We start from the raw sequence: 20800 nt of genomic DNA, 5'->3' as shown, positions 1-20800 counted from the left end.
TCCAGTCAGTCCCCAGCCACTCAGCAGAGGGCTGGACATGTCCAAGCTGAGGCTCCTAGGGCTGAATCAGTGAATCAGTAAAGAAATGAAAGTGTGGAAGCTCCACTCTACAGACTCGTGTCTCAAAGCACAAGGTTATCAGTTAATAGGAAAATGGGGCAGGAGAAGGAGGATGCTAGGGCGGATGACAGGTTGTTTTATGAAACAGTAAGAGGCTAAACTAAAGTAGCTGTTACACAAGTACAGCTTGTTACAACCATCTACCTGGTTGTCCCAATCAAGCTGTCCTCATGTGGGCTAGGCCCTTGAGTCAGTCCCAACTGTGGGGCCTCACATCTGCCCCGCCCCAGTGAGGCAAGGATGGCCTAAATAGGGAGTACAGGTGCCACTGGGCTTGGTAGCCTGAAGGGAAAAGCTCTTCTGGTGGAGTAGGAAAATCAGGGTGGAGAAGGAAGCCTTGGGAAACTAACTTGCCCTGAAAAGAATTTGAAATAGGCCAATGAGCTAGGGGGCAGCCCTGTCTAGAGTTCCCAGACTATAAAAGTTTTTCTCCAGCTATGATGAAAGTTAGGGCTGGCACCAGGGAAGAGCAAGGGAACTCTGCTACTGGGGTCAAGAAACTCCTAGAGACTGCTACAGATTACCTGCCCTTCCACCCACCAGGTGAGCAGGCTAATAAAAGATGAGTTGACCTATTGGGCAGGGGTGAGAATGAGTTGAGATGCTGGCCTCCACCCTCACTATCAAGTACCAGAGGGCCCCTCTTCACCCCTGGGCCATGGCTCAGGCCTTGGGTCCCTTTCCTCAAATTAGGGATCACAGAGCAGCTTCCTTCTTCTTTTCCTGGTCTTGCTCCTCCAGTCCACTATCCTTGCTGAACTATGTCTTTTAAGAGCTCCCATTGTCCCCAAGACAGAATTCAAGTTCTTGACCTAGATGCCCATGTCCATATCTACCTTGACCTGGCCTCACCCACTCTGCTTCTCCTGTGCCCATTCGACAAGCCTGCCAATTACCAAACTTACCTCGGTCTTTGGGCATACTATTCCCTCTTCCGGGGATGTTCTCATCTCTCTCTCAGCCTCTGGGAATCTTCTAGGCTCAACACAGGTCCACCCCCTTCAGGAAGCCTTCCAGAGCAATCCAGGCCTTGACAGCCCTATGGAGACTCTGCCAGGTCACCTTGTCTCATGCTCACCTCCCAGCCCTGTGGGGTCCTCTCCCCAACACCACCAGCTAGGAGCCAGCACTCGGACTGCCCCTGCTGCCCCACACCTGGCCCTGTAATAGCTATGTAGGAAAAAGGCATAGCAATGGGGTCCCTGCACCAGTGTGCTAAGGGAGGCCAACCCACCAACAGATGCCCATCACATGGAGCAGATTGGGAGAAAACAGCCCACGCACTGCAGGGTCAGAGAGAGGAGGAAAACTCCCCTGGAGAAAGAAGAATCTGAGCCAGGACTCAGTGGACAGAGTGAAGAGGAGCAGACAGGGCCATCTGGGCAGAGGACAGGAGCAAAGGGAGAAGACAAAGGACAGTGTCCAGCAGAGCCAGGCTTAGTCTAAGTGAAAGAGGAGGCAGGGTGAACTGGGGGAACACAAGCCTGCATCCCTCCTGTGGGTGATGGGCACCAGGGGAGGCCGATGGGCGGAGACCTGCAAGGCTAGAGCCTGGCTTTGGATGGCCAGCCCTGTTCTCAACAGGCCACAGACCCCAGCACCCTCCCAATGACACCCAGAAAGTACACAGATGAAGAACTGTTTCAACTGTTAGTTAGGCCTTGGCCCATGTCATACTGACTGGCTGCCACATAGGGATGGGAATCAGGGCAGGGAAAGGAGACCAGAGGGGAGAGAGGTCCAGACTCGGGCTATTTGCATTTCTGGCAGATGGTTGAGGGAGAAGACATGGAAGCCTCTGCCCTGTGCTGAACATTTCCTCACTGGTGGCAGCTATGCTGTGACTAGGCTGGGCCATGGAGCCTGAGGGTCTCAGTCCCCTGGAGCCGGAGTTGTCAGGATGGCCGCTTCTCAGGGGTCATTAATCGTTCCACCTCCCGCATAAACCGCAGACACAACTCTTCCTGCCAGGGCAGAGCCACGCACTGCACGGCCATGGGCAGTCCCACGCTCTTCCTTGTGGCCTGCAGGGGACACCAGCATCAGGAAGGGGACCCAGGAGCACCCCAGCTGGAGAGGAGAGGTGGCAAAGTGGAGCCAGGCCACAGCCTTTCAAGTCTAGCTTTAAGAGAGCTGGTGAGGACAGCAAGGGCTGGTATTGGGTCCTCTGTGGCAGCTAGAGTCAGGGATGGGTGGGAGGGCAGGGGAGGGGAACAGGCCAGGCCTCACCTTCTGAAGCGCCTTGTCCCAGATATCTCCAAAGTAGCCTGAGTAATGTTCCATCTGGGCCTCATCCTCGGCAGTCACGGTGGTGACAGGCACCACCCCCGCAGGGAAGTCCAGGCAGTTGTAGAGCACAGTATAGCTGACAGCCCCTGGAATATACTGCAAGTGACGTGACAGACCCTGGGAACTTTAATGCCAACTATCCTCCCTGGGCCTCAGTCAACCCCTCTGTGAAATGGCACTCTGCACCCACAGCCAGGGAAAGCTCTCTCCCAGGGCTGAGGGCTGAGTAACAAGCCCAGGAATCCAGATCTCAGGGCTGGGCTGGACATCCCACTGATGGTTGCCCCATGCCTTTGACCATATAGTTTCCCCACCTGTCCCTATTTTCTCAGCTTATCTAAATCCCATCTGAACTTCAGATACCACCTCCCCCAACTACAGAATCTGTAACTCAAGATTCCCAACTTGAATAGTGCTGATGACAGGGAGTTTATTCCTTCCCAGGGCTTCCCCCATCAGCCCATCTCTCCAGCTAGCGAGGGGGCCCCCAGGAGAGGGACTTCCCCCAAGGGTGGAGACCTTCCCTAGAGCTCCACTTCTATTTCCTGGGTGCTCTGCTAAGCACAAGGCTGAAGACATAGGACAGGTTGGGGTGAGAGGAGCATGTGCGGGTATCAGTCCTCACCTGTGGCCTGGCCTGGGGCATTCAAGTCCAGAGCAGGGCCCAGCATGGGAGTCAGCAGCACATCCAAGTCTAACTCTCTCCACTGAGCAATCACGGTGTTGCGGTACACCTGGGGAGGACACACCAGCAAGGCACTCAGACTCAGCGGTGGTGGCTGGGGTGGCTGAGCTGCAGTATCTTCCCATGGATCTGTACTGAGCCACAATAGGACAGAGGTCTCCAGGTGGGCAGGCCTGTTTCCCAGGGGGCATCAGTTGTCCCACCTCCCACATGAACTATAGCCACAATTCTTGCCAGGGCAGAGCCACGCACTGCACAGCCCAGGCCAGGCCATCCCAGCTCCTGGCATCTTGGCCAATGAAAGTGAGAGCAGGGCCCGCATGGCAGTGCAGAGAGTAGGAGGAGGATGACAGGCCACTCCAGGAGGCCACTGGGGACAGTGGCCACAGACATTGCTGATAGGTCCCCTGTCCAACGCCACCCTCCCCTGCCACCCTACTCTAGTCTGGGGGCTCTTGCCTCACCTCAATCTTGTGGTGCAGTTCCCAGAGCTTTCCAGCTGACCTGGGCAGAAGGAGTGAAGTCACCAGCTATGACAGTCACAAGTGTGGGACCAGCAACATCAGACCCCTACTCCTAATGCTCCAGATGTCACTCTTCCATGGAACCCCCTTAACCTGTGAGAGCTCAGCGTGCAGAGGTTTAAACCCCCACTGTCCAGATGAGAAAATCAAGCCCCAAGAGTGACCTAAGATGGGTCATTTACTGATGCCCCAACATAGCCAGGACTAGACCAGGCCTGGTTCCTTACTACTCTCACAAGGTAGGAGGGCCAGAGCTGTCACAAGTCCCCAAAGCCAGGTAGTGAGAGAAGGAGCATGTCCACAGAATGTTAAGGCCTGAGACTGGGCAGCTCATAATCTGCTTTTCCAGCCCAAGCCACTGAGGGGCAGGTAGGACCCAGCACGGCCCAGTTTGGTTCAGATTTCTAAGAGCAACATCTCTCCTGGGTTCCCTAGTGCCAGCAGTCCCCTCCCCCAGCCCAGGCCAGCCCCTTCTTGGTCCCTTTGACCCAATCCAACCAGGTCGACCTTCTCCCGTCCACTTCCTCTGTTCAGTCATCCCCCTCAGGCCCTTGCTCTCCAGCCAGGCATGGACTCTATTAAAACAACAAGGTCCTCCCTGAAGGCCACAGAGTTTTCCCCTGTCTGGACCATTTCCAGCCTCAGAGGCTACTTCCCTTGAGTCTTTTCCTGTCAGAAACCACCTGGACCCAGACCCAGATTGGAGAAAAGCAGGGGCACATGTCTGGGGACATATCCTCACCGAGGCTTCATGTTACTGAGGAAGGCCACCATCCTTGGGAGCTGCAGAGGACAGACACATGATCAGTGCCCCAGCTTTGGGCAGGGGCTTGTGCCAACCTTCTTCAGGCTATGCCACCAGGGTCTCCTCCTCCAGGGCCCAGGTTGGCATCCCTTTGTCCCTGTGGCATGCAGGTCGGCAGATGTCACAGGGTGGGGGGAGGAGAGCAGCCTGGGTGGAGCTGGAGAGAAGAGCCCATGCCTACCCAAAGCAGGAGAGGCTGGTGCAGGGGGCACGGGACATCAAGGGACAGGAGGCCACCACAGGCACCCTCCAGCCCATTCCACTCCCCTCCACTCATGTGAGCTCACCAGAGGCTTCAGCAGGAAGGCCAGCAGTCCTTTAAGCCACTTGGGCAGCCTCAGACATAAGATCAGGTTCCCCAAGCAGGGGTCCAGAACATCACCTTTGCTGAGAGACAAAAGAGCCAGTCCAGGCACCCCATCCTGGCACTCTGGCCTGGTAGCCCTCCCAGTGTGCTCCCCCCACCCACTGTAGCCCCTGCTCTCCACTCACTGATCCTGCCCACCTCCTTCTTCTTCAGACTCCAGTTACTGCTAGTCTCTGATCTGTCATCTGTCTCTTTGCAAACATATGATTTTTTCCTATTCATCCTTTAGGGCACCTGTGCTTCACCCACACTCACTGGAGTTCTGCAAGGCAGGACTCAGTGCGTCCCTCTCTGGCAAATCCAAGCCAAAGAGCTCAGAGCCATAAGGACTGAGGGCAACATCTCCCTGACCATATTCACTGAGGGCATCTCCTAGTCAGCCCTGAGGCCAGCCTGGAGGCACACTGGGGCAAGCCACGGTAGGCCCCCCCCCATGAAGGACGTCTCTGAGGCTGTCTCTGGCACAAGATCTCAGGGAAAATGTCTCAGGAAGCTGGTCCTGGGACCTCACCCCCAGGGTCAGAATGAGAGAGAGCCCCTCTGCTGAAGCCTGGACCATGATCAGCTGCTGGAGTGGGAGAGGGGACCCTTGATCGGCTGCTGGAAAGGAACATAACAGGCGGGGCCCTTGACCAAGCAACGCTGCAGGAACAACTTCCCACAGGGGAGGCAGAGGAAGTGGGTTTCTACTGTGAGGGGTACCAGACCGATCAGCCCAGGGACATCACCAGGAGGTACCTTCATGGTCCTGTCTGTGCCCCTGCCAACCTTCAAGGACAGGCAACAGGCAAAAGGAACCAGCTTCTCTAAACATGAAGTCTCTGCAAAGTCCTTTAAAGTGAGACTAGTCTATCTTGTCTACTTTACAGAAGAGAAAACTGAGGTCCTGCTCAAAAAGAAGGTCTTGGCTCAAATCAGACAGACAGCCTGGAGTCACAGTTTGCTGTCCAGATCCCTACCCTCCTACGCTTCTAATCTTTCTCAGACAGACAGGTAAGGAGGGGTAGGCCATGGATCCGCAACCCAGCCTTCCTTGGGTGAGGACTTTTCCAGTGTTTCCCCAACAAAGGATCTCCAGGCTCAACCTACACAGCTGGAGGGACCACAAAGTCCCTGCCCAGAGCGCTCAGATATTTTTTGTGTTTAGCTGAGGCCCATCCTGGGGTGGGGGGTCACAGCACCCAGCTGCTCTCCCTGGGCCTTCCCACTTTTCTGATCCCACCACAAAAGCTAAAACCCGACATCACTCACAAGTTCTGTAGGAAGCTGTGGCCACCATCACTGAACAGCCCACCTGTCGCCAGGGTCTCCAGAGCATGGGGTATGTTGCTTGGCAAGAAGGGGACCAGCTGCAGGGATTGAGGGGTATGAGGCCTCCAGACCTGACAATGCTTGGGTGCCAGACCCCATGCTGCCTGGTAGCCCTGAGGAGGTACTGGACCAACCCTACCCGCATGGTAGCTCTCACTATAGCCACAAAGCCAGCCTTAATGACCCATGAAAACTCCCTATAAATGCACAACATGAGAGAAGTTCGGAGCCACACACAAAATTATCTCAGATGACCGGACCAAAACCCACAGGCTACTATCTCAGGGCCCCGTGAACTCTGGACAGCTGTGCACCACTGCTCATGGACGAGGTCCCCAAATGCGGTGCTCACACATTACCCACCACAAGACTGGTTCTCCTCAATTACTCGTGCCAATACTCCTGATCATCTCTCTATATACTGGTCCTACAGGGCCACAGTTCTTATTCCCAATCACAAAACAATCAGGGTGCCAGGATGCCAGGGAGGGCATGGTGCCCCGGCTCCTGCAGTCATACCGTGTGGCCAGCAGCCTCAAGACTCTGCTTGGTCTCCAGCAGGGCCCGCCTCATGGCCGGGGTGGGCATAGTATAGTTATCAGTCTCATAGTACCCCACACGCAGGGGCTGAGAGCTTGTGTAGACCTGCGGGTAAAACATGAGGTCGGGTCAGGAAAGGATGGCCCTAGGCAGGGATCCCTGGCTCAGAGAAGCTCCTCAGCCCCAGGAGGAGGCTACAGCCTGGATCCCATCCACGTTTCCCCTGAAAACTGACCAACAGCAAGAGTAGCCCCTTCTGTATCTGACTCTGTCATAAAACACCTTCACAATGACAAGGAGGTGGACAGAGCAAGGGTGATGATTCCTACTGATCATGTGAGGAAACTGAGGCTTGAGCTCTAGATAAGGAGACTGAGGCTCAGAGTGGGGCTGGGACTTACTCAAAGCCACCCTCTCCACTACCTGTCCTGGCCCCCAATTCTATCATCTCCCCTCTCATCCCTTTCAGGAAGGGACTCGTGGTTGCCTGACTGAAACCCTGTGTGCAGTCAAAACATCCCTCTCTGCTGAGTAGAGGGAGCTAACCCCACGCAGCCCAGATCTGCCAGCCTTCCCCATTCCCAAGAAACACCAAGCCTACTCCCCTGACACAGAGCCTCATCCTTTCCAAGGCCACCTTCGCTGGAGTGAGGGGAAGAGGTCTGTACAGGAAAGACAAATGCTAGACCACTGAGATATGAAGCTTACCGTCAACATTAATGTGACTTTCCTATTCCTCCATCTGCCTCCATCTAACCATTCCTGAATGCTTTGCATGTACGTACAAATAACCTTATTGTTCACCTTGAAAGACCCATTAACTCTTCAACAGAAAACATCAAACAGCAGTTTACACACCATGAGTCTTTGGACCTTTCATCTCAAAATCCTCACTTTGCTGTGTCCACTAATCCAGGAGTATTATATCAGGATCTTACCCAACCCTAACCTGTTAAAAACCCTGCCTCAAACCAGACTTCAAAATCTCAGAGGCCAGGCAGCACCTGTGGCTCAATGGGCAGGGCGCTGGCCCCATACACCAAGGGTGGCTGGTTCAAACCTGGCCCCAGCCAAACTGCAACAAAAAATAGCCAGGCATTGTGGTGGGTGCCTGTAGTCCCAGCTACTCGGGAGGCTGAGGCAAGAGAATTGCCTAAACCCAAGAGCTGGAGGTTGCTGCCAACTGTGACAAAGTGAGACTCTGTCTCTTAAAAAAATTAAAAAAACTCAGAGGCCCCGTCCTCTGGGTTGCTCCAGAGGCTGAGGCTGTGCCTTTTCACCCCCACTGTGATAAGCTCAGCATTCTCCCGTCCACAGGATATCTGGGGGATATTTGGGGGAGCCGGCCCTCCACACCACCCACACTTCCCAGTTCAGCCGTGGCCAGCAGCCTTCGGGTGCTCACAATACAAGCAAGAATTCTGCAAGAAAGACTGCTATTTATGGAGGGTCAAGCACAGCCGCAATACGCTCTCTGGCTGAGAAGTGATTTGTGACTCCTATTTCTCAGGGACCGTGGCAGAGGCCGGAGAGTTTCAAAGACTGCGGGTTTCCAAATGCAGGAGAGGGCTCCATCTGGCGGCCATATGCGGAGTAGCGGCCAACCTTGACCTCAGGACACATGGTGTCCAAATCTGCCCACATTGCCCCAATCCACCCCATGCCCAGCCTACCACTGCTTACCTCTTCTCTGAAGGGCAGAGGGGGCACGGTGGGGTCCAAGCGGAACATGTCCTCACACAGCAGGGCTCGCAGGCACAGGGCCAGACTCTCCACATCCCGGGCCATGGGACCAACGGAGAGCTGCACTGTGGGACGGAGGAGAAGGATGTGAGCAAGACAAGGTGATAGGAACTCAGACCCAGAATGGTCCGGAGCCAGACAGTGCCCACCAGAGAAACAGGCAGAGATGGATCAGAGCCACCCCCCCACCCCACCCCCAGCCAGGGCACTGAGGGGACCACAGACCTCACCTGCCACCTGTCCATAGACACAGCCCTTCAGGCCACTCTTGCTAGATAAGAGACACAGATGTTGGAAAGAGGAAATGGTCACCCATGCCCACACAGCAGCTCCAAACTCACCACCAAAGAGAAAAAAAAAAAAATAAAACAATAAAACAACAATAAACTCCCACCACCTTGGAAACAAGGAACCAACCACACATAGCCAGTGGTGCTGTAACACTCCCAACCCGGTGAATGAATCCCTGCCTAAAGCCCAGAGAGGTTGGAAACTAGGCCAAGATCACACAGCAAAAGGCCCAGAGCTCCTTCCACTCATCATACCTGAGACGGTTCCCTGTGGGCTTGAGACCGCAGATGCCACAGAAGGCAGAGGGGAATCGGATGCTGCCTCCGATGTCAGTGCCTAAGCCCAGGAGGGAGCCTCCAGACCCAATCAGGGCTCCCTCACCCCCTGAGGAGCCACCTGGGCTCTTGGAGGACTTCCAGGGGTTTACAGTCTGGCCAAAGAGGGGGTTACTACAGTCATAGCTGGAGAAAGCAGAAATGGATCAGCCATGTCATGCTAGCATCTGCGCCCCCACCATGCCCTACCCCCTGAGACCCAACCTGAACATGGACTGGGGGACATTGGTGTGCACAAAGGGCATGGCGCCTTGCAGCTTCAGCACACGCACCACCACACTATCGCACTCTGCTGGCATCCCCTCGTTCAGGCTTAAGCCCAGCGTCGAGTCCTGGCCCTGGGAGGAGAGATGGGCACCAAGAGGGACATAGCTGATAAGTCAAGGCAGGCAAGGTCCACTCCCACCACTGTCAAACAGGCCAAGGCAAGGCACACACAGCATCCTTCTGAAGGCCTCTGGACCTGATACCTCCTCTGGTGGCCCAAAGTGACCCAGGACATAGAGCTGGCTTGGCACTGAAGGAGGGCATACCTTGTAGGTGAAGCACTCTTTGAGGCTCACAGGGACCCCATAGAGCAGGCCCTGCCTGGGGGCCTGGGACAGCTCAGTCTCACAGTCAGCCAAATAGGAGGTCACACAGTTGGTTCCTTTGTTCACTTCCCAAGCCTGGGGGAAGGGAAAATAAACACACAGTAGAAATTAAACTGGCCTTTAAAAATATATATGGTAAAATACATATTACACACAATTGTGCCTTTTTTTTTTGGCCGGGGCTAGGTTTGAACCCACCACCTCCAGCATACAGGACCGGCGCCCTACTCCTTGAGCCACAGGCACCACCCACAATTGTGCCTTTCAAAATATCAAAATATACCCAGGGAAAGAGTAACCAGCAATTTCCAGAGCCCAGAGTACCTAAGGACATCTGGCCCCAGTCTCACCCCCGGCCTCAACCCTCAACCCCATGACAGAGAGAGAGGGAACTTCCAGGATCAGGGAAAATCAGGGCACTCAAGGAAGCAAGATGCTGGCTTCAGATATACCTCAACAGGGGACGAGTTGGGAGGAAGATGACCGCTGACCACTCCCCTACCTCCTCCAAGCCACATCAGTGCCCAGTGAGGCAGACAGGAACTAGATAGGGACAAACTCCCTCTCTGGTCCAGGAGAACCGTGCCTCCTAGCCCAGCACGCCCTCCTCTGCCACATCCCTGGCCCAGGAACCCTGGAATCTGTTAATCAAGTCACATGGAGTGATGGACAACTGTGGTAGAGGGGGTAGGAGCTTGACTAAAAGAAGTGTCACCCTAACAGAGGACATCTACCCAGCACACACAGACCACACCCCACAGGCTGCTTTGGAGGGAAGAGCCAGGATAGAATGAGGTGCAGCTTCTAGTAAATATTCCTGCTCCTGTGAGAACAAGGAAAACCAGGCAGGTTGTATTGCCATACTCAGGATTGTGCAAAATCTGTCCCCAGGCTATGCAAGGCAGGAAGGGAGGAGGCCAATCTGCAAACAGAATGTTCTCTTATGGGTGACCAAGAAAGCAGGGACCTCTTCAGGGATTTGATGGGAAAGAAGCAACACCAGCTCACCTGCCCAGCTGTGGTCCCTCACACATTGTCACACACACCTCACCCTGACTTGCTCACCTGCCTGGAGGTCATACTCACTATCAAACGCTCTTTTAAGAAATCATACAAACACACTCAATAAAGCACAATTTGTCCTCATTTCCTTTCTATTCAGACATGTTTCTGGAGCACTTACAGTATGAAAGACACATGTTCAGTACTAGGGTTCAAGGATTAATAAGATAAGCTCTGTCCACAAAGCACCCACATGCACATGGGAAACAGACAGAGAAGATAACCAGGAAACAGGCTGTTAGAGAGTGACAGTGCACAAAAAGACAACATTGACTGGAGCTGAGAGGGGAAGAGGGACGGGGTGCTTCCCAGGCAGGGATGTCTCCTGCTATGGGCCCTGAAGGTGCAGCCAGGGAGATCAGTGGTACCAAGAGTGGCAAAGAAGAGAAAAGGAGACTTCCAGGCAAAGGGGCTTCATCATTCAAGCCAGTGCGGAGCAAGGCAGAGCTGATGGTGCCTCCAGCTCCAGGAGGCCTGGGCTAGGAGGCTGGTGCTTGGGCATGGAGGGAGATGGTGGTGGAGGGCCAAGGTGGCTGAAGGGAGATGATAGAAGGGGAGGGACAGGAGAGAGGTATCAGAAGGGAACAGATCAAACAGTGACCAGTGGGGTAGAAGCAAGAGGGAGAGCAAAGTCTGGGCTGAATTCCAGGTTTGACACATGCTCAGTCAGTCTCTTTTACACACACACACACACACACACACACACACAGTGCTCTGGCTCCTTTCTTCCCTAGCAGCCCCTAGTACTGTGGTCCTCTAAATGGGACAAAGTCCAGGCCAGGTTTTGTCCCCAGCCTGTGGGTGCTGAGGCAGGGAAGATCTCTGGCTGGCCTTCTGCCCTTACCTTTCCCACATAGGTGAAGAGGGCAGCCTCTGGGGACAGCTCCCCAGTACGTAACTTCTGTACCAGTTGAGGCAGGGACAGGGCCAGCAGCGCCTCTGAATCCAGGTCTGGGTTCTGTGGGAGATACATTCCGATCAGTCCTGTCACCTCAGCACCTGCCTCCCCAAAATCCTCAAGTACCTGCAGCAGACATGTGTGGTGTATTACGCCCCTCAGTCCCCACACATACTCAAGCAGATGCTGTCACCTGCTGATCCATGCAGACATGCCCACACATAGCTCTGATACTGGACACAGCCCAGCCTGGGCAGGCCCTTGCCATCCCCACAGAGTGTAGATGTATCTCCTCCAGAAGGCTGCTGGAGGGGTGCCAAGGAGAGGCCATACCCAGGTTGATTATTAAACCATCACAAATAGCCACCCACAGTGGCTGCCCTCTGTTTGCCAGGCACCTGCTGAGGCACTCCATGTTTTGATTAAATCTTTTTTTTTTTTTTTTTTGTAGAGACAGAGTCTCACTGTACCGCCCTCGGGTAGAGTGCCGTGGCGTCACACGGCTCACAGCAACCTCCAACTCCTGGGCTTAAGCGATTCTCTTGCCTCAGCCTCCCGAGTAGCTGGGACTACAGGCGCCCGCCACAACGCCCGGCTATTTTTTTGTTGCAGTTTGGCCGGGGCTGGGTTTGAACCCGCCACCCTCGGCATATGGGGCCGGCGCCCTACTCACTGAGCCACAGGCGCCGCCCATGTTTTGATTAAATCTTACTACCATTCTCATGGTACAGATAAAGAATCTGAGGCTCAGAGAGAGGAAGCACCTTGCCCAGCACCATAAAAGCAAATTGTAGTGCTTTGCCCACTAGCACAGCCTGCCCAATGGCTGTGGGCACCTAACCACTCAACCTCCTGGCAAGGGAGGGCAAAAACAAGCAGACCCATCCTGGGTGGTTAGGTCTGTGGCTGGAAGGCACACCTGAAAGGGAGGCTCTATACTCTGAGGCATTGGGTGCCTGCTCTGTGTCAAGCACCACAGATGGGGATTCACACGTGAACAAGAAGACATGCCCACATGAGCTTACACAGGGCAGGGATGCGGCGAGCAGATAATTAATAGGTAAATAAGATTTTTTTTTTTTTAGACAGAGTCTCTTTGTCACCCTTGGCAGAGTGCTGTTGGCATCATAGCTCACAGCAACCTCAAACTCTTGGTCTCAGACCCTCTTGCCTCAGCCTCCTGAGTAGCTGGGACTGTAGGTGCCCACCACAACACCTGCCTTTTATTAGAGACAGGGTCTCACTCTTGCTCAGGCTGATCTCAAACTTGAACTCGTGAACTGAAGCAATCCACCTACCTCAGCCTCCCAGAGTGCTAGGATTACAGGCGTGAGCCACCTGCATTGGCCTGGTAAGTAAGATTTTAGATAGTGAGAAATAACTTAAAGAAAATTTTAAAAGGTGTGATTAGGTGTGTACTTCCATGTGGGCAGGGAAGAGCTCTAGAGGAGGAGGGGGTATTTGAGCAGGCACCTGACTGCCACCCCTCAAGGGCTCCAGAGTCTCTGGTTTAGCCCCTGCCTGCAAATGCCTGCCTGCTTCCATCTCAAAGGTATTGGATCAATTAGCAAGCATTGAGTCACAGCCACCACTCTTCACCTCATCCTCCCTTGCTCTTGCCAGGGTCACCAGAGACCTCTTAGTTTCCAAGCCAAACAACTACACGACTCTTTCTACCCTCCTCCATGTCTCACTGGGGCACTCAAAGATATTGAGGCCATACACTGGCTCTCTTCAATTCCTCCTAGACATGGAGACATTATACTCTCCTGGTTTCCCTCTTGTCTCCTGGAAGCTACTTACGTCATCCATTTACTTAGTCATTCAACAAACGTGTTCCAAGGACTATGTGGAGCTATGAATCTAGAGGTGACAAGATAGACAAAGTCCCTACTCTCAGAGAGCCTCCATTCAAGAAAACAAACAAGTTCAAAAAGAGGCTATGATAAGTGTGAGCAGAGAAACAGCACCATGATAGAGATCACAGAGCACTGGCTTGGATGGAATGGGCAGGCCTGTCTGAAAAGCTCACACTGAAGGAAAGATGACAAGGAGCCAGATGTGGCAAGAGAGACGGGCTCCTAGAGGTTTGTCTGGGCACCTTTTCTCCCCTCTCTGAGGCGGGAAGAAGTCCTCCCCCACTCAAACTGCCCCCCATCACTGGCTTCCACCGCCTTCCAAGCCATTCTCCTGCTTCAGCTTCCCAAATAGTTAGGACTACAGGTACATGCCACCATGCCTAGCTAACTTTTTAAATTTTTGTAGAGAAAGGGTCACACAATGTTGCGCGGGCTGGTCTTAAACTCCTGGGTCAAGTGATCCTACTGCGTCAGCCACCCAAAGTGAGCCACCACAACTAGCTATCTCCTACTTTGAACTAACTGAACCCTATTCTGGGGAGGGCTCTGCCTCTAGGCATTAAAGGAAAAGAAAAAACAGGTGTCTCTGGTTCCTGCCTTTCCCTCCCACCTGCATTTAATTAGTCCCCAAGCCCTCTAAGTAGCTCTGGAAAATAGTCACCTCTCCATCCCCTCCTCTAAGACCCTCATTAGGGCTCATCCTTTTCTCCTGGGTCACACAGGGCCCACCTAACTGCTGCCTTGCTCAAGCCTGTACCTCCAACTCAACCTTCCCAATAGGGCCAGACAGTCCAACCTGACCTTGCCTTTCCCCTTGAAAACGCCATCACATAACACCACACTACAAGCATCAGGAGGTTCATCCAGGCCATGGTCTGGTCAGACTCCTCTGCACCCCTCTCCCAAGGCACCACTACCCCCTTTTGCTCACTACAGCCTCAGAGCAGAGCACCCTCTTCACATACTCCACTGCCTCTGACGCCCTCTATATCAGGAGCACTTCTCTGAATTTGCTAAACTGATGCAACACTTGGGAGTTTTTTTTCTAATACAGGGAGCTACAAAGATGAAAAAAATGAATCCATGATTTCTCCCCAAACACACCCAATAATCCCTGTTGGTAATTTTTTTTTTCTTTTTTTTGAGACAGAGTTTTACAATGTCACCCTCGGTAGAGTGCCATGGCGTTACAGCTCACAGCAACCTCAAACTCTTGGGCTTAAGCAATTCTCTTGCCTCAGCCTCCTGAGTATCTAGGACCACAGGCGCCCGCCACAACACCCAGCTATTTTTTGTTGCAGTTTGGCCAGGGCCAGGTTTGAACCTGCCACTCTTGGTATATGGGCCCGGTGCCCTACTCACTGAGCCACAGGTGCTGCCCTGTTGGTAATTTTTTTACAGGTATACAAAATTAAAAGTGAGCATGGCCTCCCCCTCTGGCTCCCTCCTGAGTGGTCCCTCCTATAAGAAGGAAACCAGAGTTAACAGCTTCTGAGGGACTCTTGCAGGAAAAGTATGTGAAAAACTCACAATGTATATATCCATTTACATATATTCTTTTTTTTTTTTTTGTAGAGACAGAGTCTTACTTTATGGCCCTCGGTAGAGTGCCATGGCATCACACAGCTCACAGCAACCTCCAACTCCTGGGCTTAAGCGATTCTCTTGCCTCAGCCTCTAAAGTAGCTGGGACTACAGGCGCCCGCCACAACGCCCAGCTATTTTTTGGTTGCAGTTCAGCCGAGGCCAGGTTTGAACCGGCCACCCTCGGTATATGGGGCAGGTGCCTTACGGAATGAGCCTCAGGCGCCGCCCTACATATATTCTTTTTTGTACAAAGGAATTGTACACACAGTGCCACATCTTGCCTTTCCCATCTCACAGTGAAAATTAAAATTTGGGCCTTTTTTCCGATTATATGTGTTTGTTGTAAAAAAAAAAAAAAATCTAAAGTACGGAGAAGAGGGCGGCGCCTGTGGCTCAGTTGGTAAGGCGCCGGCCCCATATACGGAGGGTGGCGGGTTCAAACCGGGCCCCGACTGAACTGCAACCAAAAAATAGCCGGGCGTTGTGGTGGGCGCCTGTAGTCCCAGCTGCTTGGGAGGCTGAGGCAAGAGAATCGCTTAAGCCCAGCAGTTGGAGGTTGCTGTAAGCTGTGTGATGCCACGGCACTCTACCGAGGGCCATAAAGTGAGACTCTGTCTCTACAAAAAAAAAAGAAAGAAAGAAAAAATAAAGTACGGAGAAGAAAGTCAAAATCAGCAGAGAGCCCCCCACACTGAGATAATTACCACCAAACTCATTACAAGGTGCCCACAAAATCCCAGTGCATATCAGCAGGAAGCCATTAGCACATTCCCCTCCATTCTCTGTACAAATTTTAATTCATTCCTCTTTTCTTCCCTATTAACCATTGATGACATAGTTGCTAACAGCTATTTTTTAAGACTTCAACTAGTAACAGGAACCTAAGACATTTCCTCTCTTCGCAAGACACCAAAGTGTGAAGGTGAGGGAAATGGAAGTTATCTGGGGAATGCAGGGAAGTATACAGATACCTTCTAACCAGGTGGCCACATGTATGGATAATTTTTCAAGAGATGGATACACCTATCACTTAAGCACTGCCCCTCCTCCATCTGATTCTTTTTCTCCTAAATCACCTCGTGTCCCAATCTCAGGTCTGCTCGATTGTCCTCATTTTTTTTCTTTTTGTTACTTTTGTTCTATTTCGAGACCTTTGATCACACAGACCACAAAAACCATTCTCCTCTTCAGTTCATGTACTGAATCATTTTTGTTTTAAAGCAAAGTGAAAGGTAGGTTTTGAGAAGGCCAAGAGTCAGAACTATAGGTCAGATCCAGTTGAAGGAATGGTATTTCCTAAGACCAGTGGGACTCTGACAAGCAGGTTGTCGGAGATGTGGGAAAAGCTATTCAGGGTAAAATAAAACTACATGTATGAAGGTAGAGGCATGAGTAGGTGTTCTGCGATGTCTTTCCCCGCCGTAATAATCTATTAATGGTGGTCTCTCGCCTCAGTCTAGAAATTCATTCAGAGAGCACAGTGGGGAAACATGGGGGAAGGGTTATTACAGGTAAACCTCACATGGTCAACAGAGAGTTACCAGAAACACACTTTTCTCTAGAGTTGCTTAAGAGCCTAGAGCAGGGATCCTCCCATGGATCTTAGGTGTGCCTCGAAAAATTTTAAAGATCATTGTTTTTGAAAGAAGTTCAAAGCACAGTAAGCATATTCTTTTTTTTTTTAACTCTTTTTTTTTTTTTTTCTGTAGAGACAGAGTCTCACTTTACTGCCCTTGGTAGAGAGCTGTGGCATCACACGGCTCACAGCAACCTCCAGCTCCTGGGCTTAGGTGATTCTCTTGCCTCAGCCTCCCGAGCAGCTGGGACTACAGGCGCCTGCCACAACGCCCGGCTATTTTTTTGTTGTAGTTTGGCCGGGGCTGCGTTTGAACTCGCCACCCTCGGTATATGGGGCCGGCGTCCTACTCACTGAGCCACAGGAGCCGCCCTTTTTTAACTCTTTTTTTAATTAACATAATTTAAGTGTGCCATGGAAGTTTAACTACAGGTTCAAGTGTGCCATGAGATAAAAAATGGTTGAAAAATACTGGTCCAGAAAGAGGCGAACTAGTTTGTGAAGGTTCAGAAGGTGGTTAGGTCCTCCCTTAGCCAGCCTGTGTCCTTATGGGAACCCAGCAAAGTATCTGGGCTCCCAACTAGGATAATCTATCAAACCAGAGCTTTATAACAAACTGCTGTGTTCTGCTGGGATCCTGCTGGGATCGTCAGGTGCCCCTTGCTATTCAGGGCTGGGCTGAGAGATCCTCGGAAAAAAGGCTGCTGAGACTGTCTCAGATCCCACTGCCCTCTCACCCAGGGACTCTAAAGCAGAAGGGTGCCTTAGGGGTTTGGGGTGGAGAGAGGAGTTGGTCCCAAGGCTGGGCTGAGTTCAGCTAAAACTACTACCTCTTTCTTACCTACCCCCACAGCCCACAAACTATTTTCATCAGGACAGCCCCCCCTCCACTGCTAATTGCTCAAAACCATAGGGGCTCCAGATATAGGTCTCTCTTTCTCTTCTAGTCTTTGGGAACCCCAAAAAAGTAATTTCCTGCTTCTTCTCCTAAAAAAGCTAAGTTTTGGTGATGGAGGCCAGACTTTCCTGCCCCAGGTAGGATGTGTAAACAGCTTTTTGTATTTCAGAGCCAAAACTTCTGTCCTGGACAATTGGGTTCTTATACATAATGAAGGGCAGTTACTCCAGAAGGAAGCCATGGACATTCTACTGTTTGGCGTTGAAGCTCGAAAGACTATCCTTCAACCATCCCCCACACCTCCCACCCCCACCCCACAGCCAGGTGGATTCCTTGTTATTAGGGGAGGAGTTCTGTAGGCAGGAACTGTGGCAGATGTCTGCACCTGCTCCCCACACAGCTCTTGGAGCTGGCAGAACTCAACGGGCTGCACAGAAGGACCTGGGACCTGGGGAGCAGCTGAGAGCCTCTAGGCTAAGCCGGTGATGAATATAAGCCTGGGGAATCCTGCTGGGAACCTAGGTTCTAGTTCTGCCCCAGCTCAAAACTCACTTGGTAAGCAACTGCTAAATGCAATTTTCTGTGACTTCTTCTCTGCCTCCCACCTAGGCATGCCCTACTGAATCCTGCTGTCTCCATCACCGACAAAGACTCAGCAAGTCTTCCCTCCCTGAGCACATCAGAACATCTCCCAGAGTTCAGCTTTTTTTGGCTTCTGAGACCATGGTTTTATGAGCCTAGATTTAAAGCTGGAGGGCTACAAATGACTTTCTCCCACCCCTAGTCCTGTGTCCCCATCCTAAACACAAACGCTGAGATAATCTAGGGCCAGCACAGAGGGAAAAAAGCTGTTGACAGATCATCCAACGAAAGGCTGGAACTAAATCCGCCCATAGAAAGGACTTGCCAGGGGTTGGACACGACGCCTGGTGGGGGGGGGGATGCAGGCGCTGTGGAGACGCCCCTGTACTTGGCAAGTTTCTTTCTGGCTCCCTCAGGATCCTCAAGCACAAATGAACTCTAAATTCTCTGGATTCTCTGGGCCATCACTCCGTGATTCCACGTCCTAAACCTGGCATCCTATTAGTTGTCAACGTTAGCGTTTCAGTGTTCTAATGGTGATATTGAGATTCTCTGGCACCTAGCAAAACTCCCCTTGGATCCAGTGTGGTTATGATCTTCCCCTACCTTTCGCTTGGTTTCCCTCCCCACGTCCGGTCCTCCCTCCTCCCCCGCCCCTAGCGCCCCACCTGGCTCACAAAGAGTGTAGAATGCATTAGGACATGAAGGCGAGGAGAGGTTCTGGAAAGTTACACATTTCCTGGGTCGCCCGCCCAACTGCCACTCCGCGGCTGAAAGTGCTGATGGATCCCCACCCTCCGTCCACGACCCCGGCTGTCACCTGGCGCCTGAAGCGCTGCACTGCCTTGTCCATGGTCTCCAGGCTGGCTCGCTGCCTCTGCCGAGCTCGGGCCGCCGCGGCCCGCGCAGTCTGGTGTCCGGACCAGCGCAGCGCCACGACCACCACCACCAAGCAACAAGCCAGGGCAACCCCAGAGGCTCCATACAGCACGGCCCACAGCTCGTCCAGCACCATGATCTCGGGCCGCCAATTCCTGCTGACAGCCACAGATGAAGAATCAGCGTTCGCTCCCTGAGCCCTCAGCCGCAAAACCCGGCCTGGATCAGCCCGAGATCCCGCGCCGCCGGCGCAGGAGGAGCAAGGGCGCAGGCCCGCCGGGGAGCGCGCCGTTGCTCGGCAGCGAACTCGAGGTCGGCGGCGCGCAACGGTCAAAGTCAAGCTGGCATCGCTCCCTTATCCTCCCTTACAGGGCCAGGCGAGGCAGAAAGGGCACCTGCTTCGCATGGGTGTTCTCGTAAGCACGAGTTTAGCCCCATTCAGTGATTCCACACCTGGTCCGGCCTCCTCCCCTAGCACCGCAGGGCCCCAACTCCCGGAAGACGCGGCCCAGCCGGAGCCCCCTGCGGGACAGGCCAACCAAGAGGACCGAGAGCAGAGACAGACTGGAAGTCAGGGAACTTATTAACCTCTACAAACTATTTTAGCGACATCCTTCCTAGAGAACCAAGCGTACGAGTCGTGCACCGCAGGGCACCCATCTCCCCCGAGCGCGGGGGGCTTCCGGGGTGCCAGCCCAGACGGACACAGGAACTTCCTCTGGGACGCCCACCCGTTGCCCTCTCCTTTTCCCCCAATTCCGACATTCTGTCTCTCTCCCCCCAGTCTCCACTTCATGGCCCAAACTGCCCATCACTTGTCCTTTGGCTAGAGCAGTTCCTGCACACGCGCTGGCTTTCCCAAGGTCACCCTGTCCCAGTCCTGGGCCATCCTAGATTTCACACTCAGGAAGCAGAAGGAATGTGGGACCAGTAAGAGTCTGGGTACCTGGTGCCCTGGGGGGAAATACACACACACACACACACACATACACCTACTGCCTTTTAGGTTTCTCTCACAGAACTTTTGTTTTATGTGCTTTATCTCCTCTGTTCTTCCAACAGCCTGAGGAGAAAGGCATTGTTATTTATGCTCATTTTACTTAGGAGGTAACTAAGGACAGGAAGCCCCTAATAACTTCTCTGGTCACAGGGAGTGGGTAGGAATTCAAACTCAGGTCTAATGGGAAGCCGGGTCCTAACCATCAAGCAAAACCACCTCACTGCCCCTTTGTGGCTGAAAACCCTGTTTCCTGAAAAACTAGGGGAGTGAAAGGGGTGGTTCTTTACCTCTCTGAATCTGAGCCTTTATCTGTAAAGGGGGGAGGGTTTTGTACAGGATTGTTTGGGGCGGGGGTCAGTGAGATTCTTTAACAGTGGGGCCTGGCACATAGTAAGCCCTCCATAAACAATTATGAACTGAATGAAAGGCCTAGGAAGAATCCTTGAGCTTCAGGTCCTTGAGTCAGGTTCTTGAACTTATCCAGGAAGGGCCCAAAGCCTTCTGTTTCCAAGTCTTTATCTCCTAATTAAAAGAACAGGATTCCCTATTCCTGTTTCCCTAGAAGAGAGGAGCTGAAAAGTACAGATGATGGAAACCTCAATCTGAAGGGGTTCTTTCTTTTTTTTTTTTTTATGACAGAATCTCACTTTGTTGCCCTTGGTAGAGTTCTGTGGCATTATTGCTCATAGCAACCTCAAACTCCTGGACTCAAATGATCCTCTTGCCTCAGCCTCCCGAGTAGCTGGAACTAAAGGCACCTGCCACATATGCCCAGCTATTTTTAGAGACCGGATCTCACTGTTGCTCTTGTGAGGTCATTTCACTTTATCTCCTAATTAAAAGAACAGGATTCTAG

At 52.6% G+C, this 20800-nt stretch overlaps 1 protein-coding gene across 1 annotated transcript; it reads right to left on the bottom strand.

Moving 5' to 3' along the window:
* Nucleotides 1-1756: 1756 nt before the first annotated feature.
* Nucleotides 1757-19438, bottom strand: LOC128575488 (fatty-acid amide hydrolase 1). The gene is made up of 15 exons (XM_053577163.1): nucleotides 18886-19438; nucleotides 11510-11623; nucleotides 9544-9678; nucleotides 9215-9348; nucleotides 8930-9136; nucleotides 8615-8655; nucleotides 8325-8449; nucleotides 6621-6746; nucleotides 6042-6139; nucleotides 4711-4810; nucleotides 4361-4401; nucleotides 3559-3598; nucleotides 3035-3143; nucleotides 2350-2495; nucleotides 1757-2144 (listed from the first exon to the last, which is right to left on the bottom strand). Exons 1-15 carry the CDS (start codon nucleotides 19078-19080, stop codon nucleotides 2016-2018), a joined length of 1740 nt encoding a protein of 579 aa, XP_053433138.1. The 5' UTR covers nucleotides 19081-19438; the 3' UTR covers nucleotides 1757-2015.
* Between the last annotated feature and the right edge of the window lie 1362 nt (nucleotides 19439-20800).

Source organism: Nycticebus coucang, chromosome 22 (assembly GCF_027406575.1).
Source record: "Nycticebus coucang isolate mNycCou1 chromosome 22, mNycCou1.pri, whole genome shotgun sequence".
Taxonomy (NCBI): domain Eukaryota; kingdom Metazoa; phylum Chordata; class Mammalia; order Primates; family Lorisidae; genus Nycticebus; species Nycticebus coucang.
This window is presented reverse-complemented; position numbering and strand designations above follow the sequence as displayed.